The 14,236-nt window shown below is 59.1% G+C and overlaps 1 protein-coding gene across 1 annotated transcript in view; it reads right to left on the bottom strand.

Annotated features, from left to right (window-relative positions):
- The window catches only part of CROCC2 (ciliary rootlet coiled-coil, rootletin family member 2), a 63,620-nt gene that overhangs the window by 37,454 nt on the left and 11,930 nt on the right, over positions 1–14,236 (bottom strand). Inside the window, exons 5-15 of the mRNA XM_032479184.1 lie at positions 12,857–13,022; positions 9,333–9,436; positions 8,567–8,764; positions 7,378–7,474; positions 7,209–7,298; positions 6,839–7,036; positions 6,327–6,538; positions 4,568–4,747; positions 3,961–4,105; positions 3,406–3,552; positions 3,007–3,237 (exon numbers count right to left, since the gene is read on the bottom strand). Of these exons, the coding sequence (XP_032335075.1) occupies positions 3,007–3,237; positions 3,406–3,552; positions 3,961–4,105; positions 4,568–4,747; positions 6,327–6,538; positions 6,839–7,036; positions 7,209–7,298; positions 7,378–7,474; positions 8,567–8,764; positions 9,333–9,436; positions 12,857–13,022 (1,768 nt within the window). The remainder of the gene's footprint in view (positions 1–3,006; positions 3,238–3,405; positions 3,553–3,960; positions 4,106–4,567; positions 4,748–6,326; positions 6,539–6,838; positions 7,037–7,208; positions 7,299–7,377; positions 7,475–8,566; positions 8,765–9,332; positions 9,437–12,856; positions 13,023–14,236) is intronic.

Raw genomic sequence — 14,236 nt, 5'->3', positions numbered from 1 at the left:
TTAACTTATGCCCAAGTAGAGTTTATCTCAGGTATGCAAGGTTAGTTTAATATTAAAAAAATAAACCAGTATAATTCACCATATTAACAGAATAAGAACAATGATATGACCATTTTAATAGATTCAGGGAATACATTTAGCAGAATTCAAAACCCATTCATGATTTAAAAAACATCAGCATGCTAGGAATAAAACAGAACTTCCTCAATCTGATAAGAGGCATATATGAAAAGCCAACAGACAACATCATACTTAATGGTAAAATATGGAATTTTCCCCATGATTGGGTTTCGCAGAAGGATGGCCACTCCCATCACTTCTTTTCAATTTTGTTCTGCAGATCTTTAGCCAATGAATTAAGAGAAGAAGAAATAAAAGTCACTGAGATCAGAAAGGAAGTGAAACTGTTGTTATTCGCAGGTAACATGATTATGCACATGTAAAACCCTGGGGATTATCACTGAATCTGTCAAGGTCACATGATTGAAAGTTAATATATGAAACTGTATTTCTACATACTAGCAATGAATGTAAGAAAATGAAATTAAAACAGCAAGGCAATTCACAGTATCAAATCTAGGAATTAATTTAATCTAAGATCCCAAGACCTCTACATTGAAAACTACAAAACACAACTGAGAGGAATTAAGTAAAGAAAAAAAAAAATAGATATACCATATTCATGGATGGATGACTCAATGCAGTTAAGATGTCCAGTTCTCAAATTGATCTAATAAACTCAACACAATTCCAATCAAGGTTCTACCAGGCTTTTGGGGGGTGTGGGTAGAAACTGACAATCCAATTCTAAAATGTATACGGATATACAAAAGTTTGAGAATAGCCAAACAATCCTGAAAAGGAAGAATAAGATGGAAATACCTGCACTACCTAACTTCAAGACTTATTAAAAAGCTGCAGTAATCAAGACATTATGATTTTGGTGAAAGAATGAATACACAGATTGATGTACACAGATCAACAATATGACCTGGGCACATACACGCACCTACATGATTAATTTATTTTCAGAAAGTTGCCAGGATAATTCAAGGGGGAAAGCAGAGCCTTTTCAAACATTGGTGCTGGAACAACTGGGTATTAGTATGAAAAATAATGGGCTAAAATTCCTACATCAGACAATACACGTGCGGTTCTCACACTTTACTGTGCATCAGAATCACCTGAAGGGACACTTAGCATCCAGATTCCTGGGCCCCACCTGTAGAGTTTCTGACTCAGTAGGTTTTGAGAGGGGAGCTGGGAATTTGTGCTTTAAACAAATTCTCAGGTGATACTGAAGCAGCTGGTTTGAGGAACACACTTTGAGAACCGCTGCTGTATAGAAACCTTCACTTTAAATGGACCACAGACCTAAGAACTAGATGAAAACAGAGGAGGAGGTTTTCTTGTCCTTGGGCTAGGCAAAAATTCCTCAGACAGCACCTAGAGAATACTAACCACAAATTTTTTAAAAACTTGGTAGATTGAATTTTGCCAAAGTTGAATGCCATTAAGAAAATGCATAGGCAAGTCACACAAACTTGAACACACCTTTCTGACAAAGCGCGGTGTCCAAGATGTGCAGACGCCTACGCATCCGTAACCAGACCGAGAAAACCCAGCGAAAAATCGACTATGGACCTGAAGAGACACTCGACAAAATAAGGTGTATGAATATTTAATGAGCACATGGAAATGTGTTTAAGGTCATTTGCTATCAGGAAACGCAAATTAAAGCCACAGTGGCATCTAACTTCACACACACAGAACAGCTGAAAATAAAACCCGATGATCCCAGACGCTGACAAGGCTGAGACGTGGCTGGAAGTCTCCTGTGCAGCTGGTAGAGCAAAATGACACAACCGCTTTGGAAAACTGCCTGGTGGCTTCTTATAAAGTTCAACACACACCTAGCCAGTGACTCCACAGTTTCACTCCTATGTATTTACTCCAGAGAATTGAGAATATATGTACGTGACTTGTACACAAATGTTTGAAGCAGTCTTGTTCATTCCCAGACTGGAAACAACCCAAAAGTCCAGCAGCATGTGGATGGGTAAGCCAGAGCGGTTTATTGCTACAATGGAATGTTACTATGCCACCAAAAAGGATGGACTCTCGATATACCTAATAACGTGGATGATTCTCAAAGACATCGTGTTGAGAGAGAGAAGCTGGACTCAAAAGCATCCACACCCTATGACTCTGTTTACAACAAGTTCTAGAACAGGCGAAACCAGTCCACGGAGGTGCTCACCGGGGCAGAGGCTGCTGGGTGTCCATGACTGGAGGGAGCCTGCCGGGCCAGTGCAGATGTTTGCTCCCTAATCGCCATGGTGGCTACACAGGTGCTTACCATTGTCAAAATCCGTTGACCTGCACACTGGCTTACTGAGCATAATCAACCTTCAACTCAAGAAAAGAGGAAAAGATGACCAAAGAAGGACAGGACTGAGTGTGAGATATGGAAGAGGCTGGACTGAGTCCCAAAGGTGACAGGCCATGACATCTGAATGCCATTGGGGGCCCAGACTCTGCAGGGACAGGGTTTCCTTGTGGCCCAGCAAGGCTGGGTCAAGAAAGAGCCAAGACACCGCAGCGTCACAGCACCCGCCCTCCTCCATGGAAGCCCAGTCAGGAGATTTGGGAAGGGGCAGAGGGGTGCGTAAGGGGTGCAGTGATCGGGCAGACGTGGTCCAGAAAGGAGAGACACAAGACAAAGGAGGAACGGTGAAGCCTTTCCCCTCCGAGTGTGCGAGTGCCCCTGGACCCGAGGCCTCTGAACCTCTGACTAGGGGACAGGCCTGATGTAAACGCCCTTCTTTGTGTACCCTGCCCCGTCCCCCACCGCCCACGACCGTGGAAGCCGGCTTTCAATCAGCCAAGTCAGTCAGCACTGCAGCTGCAAAGTGCCGGTGCTGACATCCTGCGCCAGCACGACTTTCAAAGGCGTCGTGTGACCCGTCCGCCCCACAGAGGCAGGGGTGACCAGCAGACCCTCACCTGGTCGACCTGCTCCTGCAGCTGGGCCCTCTCTCGCCGGGTGCGGGTTGCCTGCCCCTCCAGCTGCTCCAGCTGCTTCTCCAGGTGCCCACAGGCCTGCTGCAGGCCCCTCCGCTCGGCCCGCACGAGCTCCAGCTGCTGCTCCGCCCGTGCCAGCCGCTCCCGAGCGCCCGCCCGCTCCTGCTCCAGCACCTTCTGCCGCTCCTGCAGCAGGGCCTGCTCCTGCTCCAGCTGCCACCGGGGGCGGGAAGCGGTCTGTGTCCAGGCCCATGCACCATGCACCCCCAGCCCCCAAACCCAGGGACAGGAAAGATGGGGAGGATGGATCAAAGGAGGGGCCTGAGTCAGGGAGACCAGACCTGGGACTCAGCCTCTCCGTCACCTGCGCCCTCGTCTCACCTGCAGGACCAGGTGGTTCAGGGAGCCCTTGTCCTGAGCCAGTCCCTCCATCAGGGCAGCCATCTTGGCCAGGGAGTCCCTCTGCTCCACCCCCTCCGACTTTAGTCGAGTCACGAGCAGTTCCAGGTTGGCTTTGCTGGACTCGGCCTAGGGTGGGAAGGGAGGTCAGAGGTCACCCCAGCAAGGAAGTCACGGGGGGACGGGCAGAGCTGTTGGTGCTGGGGAGGGAGTGAGCCCTGTATCATGGAGGTGTGAAAGCTGGAGCGCTGGGTGGGGCACAGTGGAAGGAGTCCCAGAGTGGTGGGGTCTTGGGGGTAGAAGGCGGCCCCGAGGGACAAAAGCTGCAGTCAGGAGAGGTGACAGGGTGGCTGAGGGAGGGGTGCACTGAGAAGCAGGTGTGGCCAGCACTTGGTGAGGGGTGGGCCAGTGCCCGAGGAGGCCATTGTTGAGTTTGGGGGCTCTGGGGGTGGCCTGAGGGCCCAGCTGGTGAGGAGGGTAAGTGGACAGAGGTGGGTTGGAGCAGCTGGTGGGAAAGAGAGGGGCACAAAGGCGTACCCGGGCCAGGGCACTGCGCAGACCCTCCCTCTCGCTCTCCAGAATGTCCCTCTGCAGCCGCACTGCGTTCAGTGCCTCCTGGGCTGACACCAGCTCCTTCCTGAGTCCAGAAAACTTCTCTTCCAGCTGCTCCAGGCGCCCTTGACTGAGACCCGGAAACCAGAGGGCAGAGGGTGCGAGGTCGCCTCAGGGCAAGATGGGGGCCACCTCACAGGGCCCTGCAGGCAGGGTGACCGCCTGCAGCCCCCTCCAAGTCCCGGGACCCCCAGAGGAGCACAGGTCACCTTGTAGGGAGGAGTTGTGAGCTGCTTCTGGGCAGGGGGTGGGGGGCTGGGGTTGTCAGTGGAGACCTCCGTGGACAGGCCTGTGTGAGGACTGTGTGCACACGTGCTGGGGGCACTCGTGTTCGCTGGGCCCCAGGTGTGGGTTTGCCCAGGGTTGGCACTGGGCCGGACGGTGGACTGGGCTGGGTGTGAGGGTGTGGCTCAGCTTGGGGGGAGTCTGCTGTCTCACTGGGCACCCTGCCCCTGAGATGAGACCGGCAAAGCAGCGGTCCCACCCGAGGGGCTGTGGCAGCCGGCTGTGGCAGAGGCAGGTCCCCGCCCACCTGGTCTCCAGCTCCCTCTGGCCCCGCTCTCCCGGCTGCACCAGCTCGGCCTTCTGCGCCCGCAGCAGGAGGCTTCTCTGCAGCTCCTCGTTCCTGGCCTCCAGCCTCTGCTTCTCCTTGTCTGAAAGGTCCACCTTCCCTCTCAGCTCCTCCACCACCTCCTCCAGAGCCGCCTTCTCTCTGGGAGCAGGGCAGGTGTAAGGCGGGGAGTCCCGGACGTGCAGCAGGGGAGGGGACTTGAAGGACCCTCACTGGGCATGTTTGAGCCTCGGCCTAGTGCCGGGAGGTGGACAGGCCAGGCCGTGGAGGCTGCTCAGGGCTGGGGCTCAGGACACGTGGGGAGGGGCCAGAAGATGCCACCCCTCGGGCCCCAGGCTGGCCTGCCCAGGTGGGGTGGCCGCCCCTCTGTGGGAGCCCCTGAAGCACTGGAGGGTCTTGCCCCTGGTGTGCCCCTACGCTCAGCCTTCTGCGCCTGTAGGCTGAGCTCAGCAGTCGGGAGTCTCCTTCCCGCCCGGGGCCCCCACAACTCCACATCGGCTTGTACTGCTCACGTCCCTGACACTGACCCGCCGACCCCCTCCTGCAAAGCTGACCCACCCCAGGTCCTCTCAGCAGGGCGCTCGTCAGCCAGAATCTAAATCTTAGCTGCTCCTCCACTGGCCGTGCCGTGAAGCACCGAGTCCTGAGGCCCCTTTCCCAAATGAGCCTTGGGTCCGACCCCTCCTCCCCCTGTGCCGGAGGGCCCATTGGGGCCTGCCCACCTGTCCCCAGGTTGCCAGGACCCGGCCACCCCTACCAAGCCACAGGAGTGAAGGTGGTGGCCCTGCTAACCCTCCCCAGTGGCCCCCATGACCTCTGCCCCTTGGCATGGTGAGGTGGCCCCTGCCTGCCTGGCCTTGGGCTTCCCCCATCCCGCTCCTGTCTCCCCCACCCCCACCCCGGGAAGACCCTCCCTGCCCTCACAGGCTCTGCGTCCTCCAGTGGCCCTCCCTGGCTCCTCCTTTCCCGTGCCCCTGGGCCAGGCTGCATGGCTCCGCTCCCCTCTCTGCCCCTGTCCTCTGTGCCTCTCAAGGGTGGAATCAGGACGTTTTCCCTTGGACCTCCTGTCCTAGCACTGCACGCACTGTCAGACCACCAAGAGGAGGGGGGCTCAAGGAGGTGGTCCTGTCAGCGCCCGCACTGCTCCCTCCCCCGGAAGCCTTCCTGGCCACCTGCCCACTCTGGGTCCCGTGTCCCGGCTCGAGCAGCGCGTGGATTTGGGAGCCCCACCGAGACTCTCATTCGGGACTGTAAATCCTGGGGGTTTTCGTCCCACGCTGCTCCCTACACCAGTCCCAGGGCAGTAAGCAGTGCACAGCACCCCAGAGAGCCTCACGGCCAGCTACCCCACGGACGTCAGACCCACAGCACATGCCAGGAGGTCGCGCAGGGCCACCCAATGGATAGGGCGAGATCTTACTGCCCACTTGTGAGGGCTGGGGAAGACCCTGGGAGGAGTCCTGGCAGCCAGGCGGAGGTGGGGCAGAGCACAGCCGCTCCAGGAATGAGGAGCTGGGGATGCAGACCCAGGGCGGGGCGCGCGCTCAGCCTGGGCTTCGGGGGGGCCAGGCTGGGCTACAGGGGATGTGCTCGCTGCAGGTGGGCGCTGGGGGTGAAGGGCGAGGGGAGCCTTGCCGGGGGCAGGTTCGGTCTGGGACGCAGCCCTCACTTCTGCTGGAAGGCCTCGCGGGAGACGCGTGCCCCGCCCGCCCCGCCTCACCTCCCCAGGAGCTCGCAGGACACCCGGAGGTGCTGCGCCTCCTGCCGCTGCACCTCCAGCTCGCCCAGGAGGTCCTGGTGCTCCCGGGCCTGCCCCTGCCTCTGCTCCTGCAGGAGCCTCCCCGAGGCCCGCAGCTCCCGCTGGCTCTCAGACAGCTGCTCCCGGAGCCTGGCTGCTGCCACCTCGGGGGACACCAGCTGCAGGCGCAGCTCCTGCCCGGAGAGGGGGTGCGGCGTGAACCCCCGTGGCCTGGCCAGGCCCTTACCACAGAGGTCAAGGTGATGCCCTGAGAAAGGATGCACTGAAGACCGGAGACCCTCCCCGGGAGTGGGGTTTGGGGCAGGCTCTGGGAGACAAGGCAGGCAGCCCACCTGGTGGGCCACGGGCAGGCCCTGTAACTGCCCTTCCTAGCTGGGCGGGTTTTGTGGCTTTGCCCTGGTGGGGATGGGCACCATCACTTCTGGTGCATCCCCCACCCTCCACCCACTCTGCCCCTGGCTGTGGCTGCCCACCTGCTCCCGCTGCCGCCACCTGTCACAGGCCACATGCACAGCCCGCAGCGCGGGGTCCGGGCTGGCTGGGGAGTGGGCCTGTGGTGGGGACGCAGCCTGCAGCGGGGACGTAGGGCTCCTCCGTTGGTCCTGCACCTCCCTGCCTTCAGTGTTGCTGCTCCCGGCCAGCTCCAGGCTTCCCGTGTCTGCCTGGGCCACCTTCAGGGTATGGAGAGGAAGAGGCGGAGGGAGAGAGCTCGGGGCCAAGGCCAAGTGCAGAGATCCCGGGTCATCTCTCGGGTCATCTCAGGGGTCAGCCGGAGCAGCCGGGGCCCTGCAGCCCGCCCGCTGCCTCCCGTGGGACACGGGAAGGACCTGAGAGGCCCCGCACCTTTGTGACACCGCCCAAGGCCCACTGCGAGGCTTCTGCCTTGGCCCTCCGGTCACCCGGTGCCAGCTGGCCTCCGCTGCGCCTGCACTCCTGTGGCGGGGGTGGGGGTGGTGCTCAGCGAGGTCTGGACGCCCCCACCGCAAGCCGCCCCTCTCCCGGCCGCACACACCAGTTTCTGGACATCCATCCTGAGGCAGGAGATGGTTCTCTCCTTGCTCGTGTTTTGCTCTGTGAGCTTCTCCACCAGCAGCGTCTGCTCAGAGAGTCTGGAGAGAAGCTGGGTCAGTGCAGGGTCCTCAGCACAGAGAACAGAGCCCCGGGGCCACCCTGGCTCCGCCTGCCTCCTCCTGTGGTGTGGCCGGCCTGCTGGCACTGGCCACCTCTGTCTGAGTGGGCCTCCGCCTCCACTCTGGTCAGACATCTCTCTCCTGCTCTCGAACCTTCAATGGCTCCTGCGTTCTCGGGAGTTTGGCATTCAGGGCCCCAGCCTGACCCTGACTCAGCTCTCCAGCCCCAGTGCCCCACGGTGTGGCTTCCTGAGGCCCTGCCCGGTCCTGGTCCTGGGCTGGGGCCGGGGGCGGGGGCGGGGGCCGGGTGGCAGGGCCGGGCCCTCCTCTGGGCTTTTGCCCCGGCGGTGCCTCGGCCTGGAGCCCCTCTGCCGCTGTGAATCTAACAGCAAGTGATGTCCTTCCTTCCAGGAGCCTTTCCTCTCAGGGAGCCTTGGCTGCCCCGGCACCACCCACTGCGCTCTGGCCGTGGGCGCTGCCCCTGGGTGCTCCCTGGGGGCTGGCTGGGGTGTGCTGGACTCAGCAGCCCCGAGGGCAGGGTGGGCTCGCTCCTGGCAGGGCGTCGGCGGCCCTGTGAGCCCCGTGTCCTGGCGGTGCTAGGCCTTCACCAGGGAGCTGCCTCCCGCATCTGCAGAAGCCGCCCTCTCGCGAGACTTCTGCGCCCCGGCGTGGGATCTGTGTCCAGAACCACCCGGCCCCCCGCCTGCTTCCACTCTGTACACCGTGTGCCTCCAAACAAGCGGCCACCCCTGGAAGAATGTGCTTTTAGGCCTGAAAACCCCATTTCTGGGAACCAGCCACGAGGGGACTGTCCAAGTGTGACCACAGCCGTGTTCGTGGAAACAGGCAGAGTCCGCGCTACGCTGCCCCCGGGGGTGGCTGAGGAGGTCTGGGCTCACCCGCCTTCGGGGGGCGGTGACTCCGAGCCCGGGCGGCCTCGGGGAGGGCGCTGTGGGGGCAGAGCGCGGGGTGCGGGAGCAGGTAGAGCTGCACTGCGGGGAGCCCCAGGATCGCGGCCGCTGGGCGGACGGGCCGCGAGCGGGCCCCTCTCCTCTGCTCTCCTGCACCCACCTGGCCTGGAGGGCCACCTTCTCCGCGTCCCAGCGGCCCTGCAGCTGCTGCATCTCCTGCACCTTGTCCCGCAGCTGCTGCTCCAGGGTGCTGGCCGGGCTGCTGGCCGCCAGCCGCAGGTTGGAGCTGAGGTTCAGGCAGGCCGTGCGCAGGCGCCGGGCCGTCCTGGCTGCATCAGCTCGCATGTCAGCGAGGCCCCTGGGGAATGTGGGCGGCCCCCGCTGAGCCTCAGGGCCATCTGTGGGCTCTGGGCCCCTAGGCTCCAAGCTGCTGGGAGAGGCAGGGTCTGCTGGCAGGGGCATGCGTGGCATCAGCAGTCCCCATGTCACAGCTGGGGACAGGTGAGCAGGGGCTGAGCCAGGGAGAACAGGACAGGCTGTCCACCTTGGGTGGGACTTCGACCATCTGAGCCTCAAGGACCCACGACAGACCGTGGGACGTGCCTGGCAAGGACGGGAGGGATCTGGAAGCTCCGTCTGGGTAGATCCACCCGCTCCCACAGCATCTCCCCAGTGGGCCTGCCCTCTCAACTCTTCCCTGCACCCACCTTGCTCTGTCCGTCTGTCCATCTCCCCCACTGCCCACCTCTCCTGCCCTCTCCACCACTCCCATCAGGCCAACCCGAGGGCCAGACAGGGTTGGGTGAGGGGCTTGTGCTCCAGAGCTGCTGCACCGGTGGGAGGAGCCTGGAGGGTTCAGTGCCCACCTCTCCTGCCCTGATGGAGCCCACACCTGGCTCCAGGCGGGCAGGGTGGCTGGCTCTCACCTCTCGGTGGCTGCACGCAGCTCAGCCAGGTGTCCACGGAGTGCTGTGACCTGTCTCCACAGGAGGAGGACAGCCTGGGGCTCCCCAGGGCGTGTATGCCGAGTCTGAAAGCCAGAGGCTCATGTCCACCTCAGGCGGTGGCCGGGCACTGAGGGGATGGGGAGCCCTGCCACCCCAGGCACCCCCGACAACTTGCACACCCAAGGGCTGGGCCGCGTGGCTCCTGGGGGCTGGGGGCAGATCACCATCACTTACCCTCCCGCAGCCCCCTCCCACCAGCTTATCTCCCAAGAGGACCTGGGGAGGGAGGTGACACTCCCAGCTTCTGCCCAGATCCAGGACCCACTCAGCCTGCTCTCCCTGTGGGAGTGCGGGCAGCACTCAGCTGCCCCAACCCAGACAGTTGGGTGGGAGTGGAAATGACGTAACAAGACAGGCCTTTCCTTCTCCTCCAGGAGCAAGAGGGTAACTCCCATTCCTGAAGGACTCCTGAGACGTCCATGTGTGAGGCCTGGCCCTTGAAGATGCCAGGGAGACAGAGCCATTAGGAGCGCATGGCTGTGGAGATGGGGGAGGCGGGGAAGCCACCTTGAGACGAGATTTAGAGTCAGGCTGTAGGTGGGTGCCTGGGAGGGCACGGGGTGGGGCCCCGTGTGGCCAGCGGTGCCAGCCTTGCCGGGGACGAAGCCTAAACCCTGGGTCTCCACGCCGCCTTCCCAGTCCCTGTCCTGGGCTGTGTCCCGAGTGCCGACCCCCAGGGCCCCCAGAGGGCCCAGAGGTAACATGCCCAGTGCTTTCCAGTCCCCTCGCCCTTCCCCGCCCACGGCAGCCCATGCACCGCCCTGCGAAGTTGCTTTAGACAGAGTGCATTCATGTTCTGACGGTTCTCCAGCTCAAGACCCCTACCCCACCTCTTCCTTCAGGAAGCTTTGCCGATCCCCCTCCCTGACCCCACATCTGAGATGGCCCATGGGGCCCAGTAACACCCTTCTGTGGGGAAGGCCCCTCTGAGCCTGGGAGAGCCTTCTGTACCCTCGCACCCTACCCCACCCGGCTGTCTTCAGCAAAGAGCAGGAATTAGCAACGCAGAGAGGCAGACGCCAGGGCCAGACTGTCCAACAACAACAATGAAATACATTAGACTCCAGACTTTACAGCTTCTTGAACACAGAGCCAGGCCGACCTACATGGTGAGGAACGCTCAGGCCAGAAACTGGTAAAACTTGAGAGGAACTTGCAAAACTGAGCACTTAGACATGTTTCCTTGACCACAGGGCTCTGGGGACAGAGGGGAAGCCTCGGCCCACCCCAGAGGGCATCGCCTCACACAGACGTGGCCCCCCCAAAGCCGCACTCCGGTGTGCTGGAGGTGGGTGCCCAGCGTGCACGCGCACAGACACACACACATGCCTGCTTGCAGGACCCGGGAAGCAGGTACAGCGGACCGAACGTCGGGTCCCCACCACTCATATGTTGAGCCCTAATCCCCGAGGGGGTGGCCGCTGGAGGTGGGGCTTTTGCTCCGCCCTCATGAATGGTGTCCGAGCCCTTAGGAAAAGAGGCCCCACAGTGTCCTCATCCCTTCTACCGTGTGAGCTCATAGACAGAAAGTGGTCCTCACTGAACACTGAAGAGGCTGGCACCCTGACCTGGGGTGTCCAGCCTCCAGAATGGTGAGAAAGAAATGGCTGTTTATAAGCCCCTCAGTCTGTGGTATTTCTGTTCCAGCAGCCTGGAGGGAGCAAGACAGGAAGGAAAAATCTCCCTGTGGGTCTGGGACCAGGGTTAGCCTTGATGCAGTTTTCAGCCTGAAGTCACAAAACCTGAGTGGCTTAGGAAAAAAAAAAACATACACACACACAACAAAACCCTAAGGCGGAAAATTGACTTCAGCATGGCCCCAAAGACTGTCAGAGCCACTAAGAACCTGTCAGAAGCAAATGGAAATCCTTTGGGGGAACATACCACATTCATTCCCAGGTTTCAAAGAATTTCAGAGTCCCAAGGATAAGCAGCTCTTAGTTTAAAACAATTTAAAAAACCACCAAAGACACAAAGGAACACAGCACCATCGTCAAAAACCAGCAAAAACAATAGACTCAGACCTTGGAGTACTTCAGACATGAAAACCTCAGACACAGACTACAAAATAACTGTTTTTCAGCATACATCAACAAACACACAAGAGGTTTGAAGACAGGAGTTGAGTAAGATATCTACACACACCCGACGTTCACAGCAGCACTATTCACAACAGCCAAGACATGGAAGCAACCTGTGTCCATCCACAGACGACTGGATGAAGAAGCTGTGGTGTATTTATACAATGGAATACTACTCAGCCATAAAAAAGAATAAAACAATGCCATTTGCAGCAACGTGGATGGACCTAGATATTGTCATTCTACACTGCAGTAAGCCAGAGAGAGAAAGAAAAATACCGTATGATATCACTCATATGTGGAATGTAAAAAAAGAAAAAAGACACTAATGAACTAATCTATAAAACAGAAACAGACTTGCAGACATAGTAAACAATCTTACGGTTACGGGGTCGGGGAAGGGGGTGGGAAGGGATAAACTGGGAGTTTGAGATTTGCAAATATTAAGTACTATATATAAAATATATAAACAACAAGTTTTTTCTGTGTAGCACAGGGAACTATATTCAATAACTTATAATAACTTTTAATAAAAAAGAATATGAAAACGAATATCTGCATGTGTATGTATGGCTGAAACATTACGCTGTGCACCAGAAGTTGACATGCTGTAACTGACTACACTTTAATTAAGAAAAAAAAGTAAGGTATACGGAAAATACTCATAACAAAACCCAGAGTTTTTAAAGATGAAAAATACAATAATTAGAATTTAAGCCAAGTAGACGGATTTACAGGGTTTGGACACCGGAAAATTGACGACCAGGAAGGTAGACGTAAAAAAATTATCCAAAATACAGACCAGAGCGATAAAAAGAAGGAACACGGGGAACGGCTAGGGGTGGGGCGGGGAGCCGGCCAGCCTGGGCGATAGTGAAAGAGGGACCGGCTCCTTTCCCCAAATAATGAAAGAACAGAGTCCAGATGAACCCTAAACGGGATAAACAAAGAGAACACCCCCAGCTGCGCTTCCTGGTGAACCAGCAGAACACGGAGTCAGAGCCGAGAGCTCAGCCGCCAGAGTGAGAAGGCGGGTCACCTCCCCAGCGTCTCCCTCAAGAGCAGGGCGGCCACGCCAGAGCCACGTCTTGGCCTCATTCCACTTCTGAGTCTGGCCACGGGGCCCTTCTCTCAAGAAGGGAGCCTTCCCACCCTGGGGTCCCCTGCTCTGCAGACGCTGTGGCTGAGTGGGGGGCGTGTGTGGCAGCGGGCTGTGGCCTTACCCCCAGGAGGAGCCACAGCTGAAGCCCGCCCCCCCCCCGCCCCAGTCACCTGCTGCCCCCCCCTGCCCCCGCCACAGGCACCAGACGCCCCCCCCCCCCCCCCCCCCCCCCCCCGCCGCCGGGCGAGAGCGGGCAGCACCTCCGTCCGGGTCCAGCGCCGTGCCTCCCGCAGCTCCAGCTTGGCCCGTAGCCGAAGCACGCTGCGTGCCGTCCCGGCCAGCTCCTGCGCCAGCCTGTCATTCGCCTTCTTCATGTGCTCCAGCTGCTCCCGCAGAAGCGTGTTCACCTGGGAGAGGCCAGTGCTCCTGGACGGGCAGGAATTAGAGCCTCATGGCCGTGACTGGGTGGCTTCTCCTCACAGGGGGCTCAGAGACCCAGGCCCCGAACCTCTGGGGCTCGATTTGCAGCCCCCAAAACTGCCCCAGAGCAGCCCTGACCACCTGCAACAGGTCCCCAGTGGCCCCATCTGGGTGTCACCCTGGCCCCTCCTCCTTCCGAGACACCTGTTCTCCCCGCTGCCCCCCGCCCCCCGGAGCCCTCCTGGCTCTGCCCCGACAGCTGTAGCCTTCTCCTCCCTTCTGGGTGTGGAGGGGAACCCTGAGACCTGCGAGGGGGCCAGGGCTTGGGAGCAGCTATCGAGGGTGCCAGGGCTGGGAGGGAGGCCCCGTCCCCACAGCAGGAGAGGGAGTCAGGCATGCCCCGTGGAGGGGGCAGCCCCTCAGTGACCATGGGGGCTCCCTCCATACAGGGCAGGTCTCCCCCCATACGGGGCAGGTCTCCATGTGGCTGCAGTCAGGGACCCCAAGCCTCCAGGGGCCGCACCTCCTGCTAGGCTGTGAGGCCACAATGACTTTCTCTGCTCCTAGGGCATCAGCTTCCTCTTGGCTTATTTATCGCTTCTCCCTCCCCACTCCTTCCTCACAACTGGTTTTCAAAATGCTTCTCAGCACTTTTCTTCCTTTTCCAGAGCCCCCGAGAATGAACCAAGTATAAGAAGTCTTCCACAAATGGCTTAACCCTCCCCAGGACTGGATTTGCAGCCGGCCTCCGGGGCTCAGCCCTCCCTGCAGAGAGCGCGGAGAGATGTCCTTCCCTTCGGGAACTGTGGCCCGTGGCCCGTGGCCCAGGGCTTGGTCTAGTTCTGTGGGGCTGGGGTGTGATACACACCTACCAACGATGAGCAAATGAGCCCCTGACCGTGAACTCAGAGTGGCCTGAAGCCAAAAGGGTCTGGGGGTCAGGGCTGGAGGGGGACAGGGCTGGAGGGCAGTGCACACGGGCACCCAGGTTTGGCTGGGCCAGCTGAGCCACGGGCAGCTCGGCCACCGGCCTGCAGTACAGGCCAGAGCACTGGCCCCAGCAGGTGTCAGGGGGACCCTCATGACCTCTGGGACCTGCACCCCACACCTGAGGCCGCAGAGGTTGGTCCTCCTCCCCACCCTGACCTGACCCCACACCTGCAGCCGGCTCCTACAGGCAAATTTGACTTAGAGTCACTTTGGAGGAGTTGGCCAACAGC

Source organism: Camelus ferus, chromosome 5 (assembly GCF_009834535.1).
Source record: "Camelus ferus isolate YT-003-E chromosome 5, BCGSAC_Cfer_1.0, whole genome shotgun sequence".
NCBI lineage: Eukaryota > Metazoa > Chordata > Mammalia > Artiodactyla > Camelidae > Camelus > Camelus ferus.
This window is presented reverse-complemented; position numbering and strand designations above follow the sequence as displayed.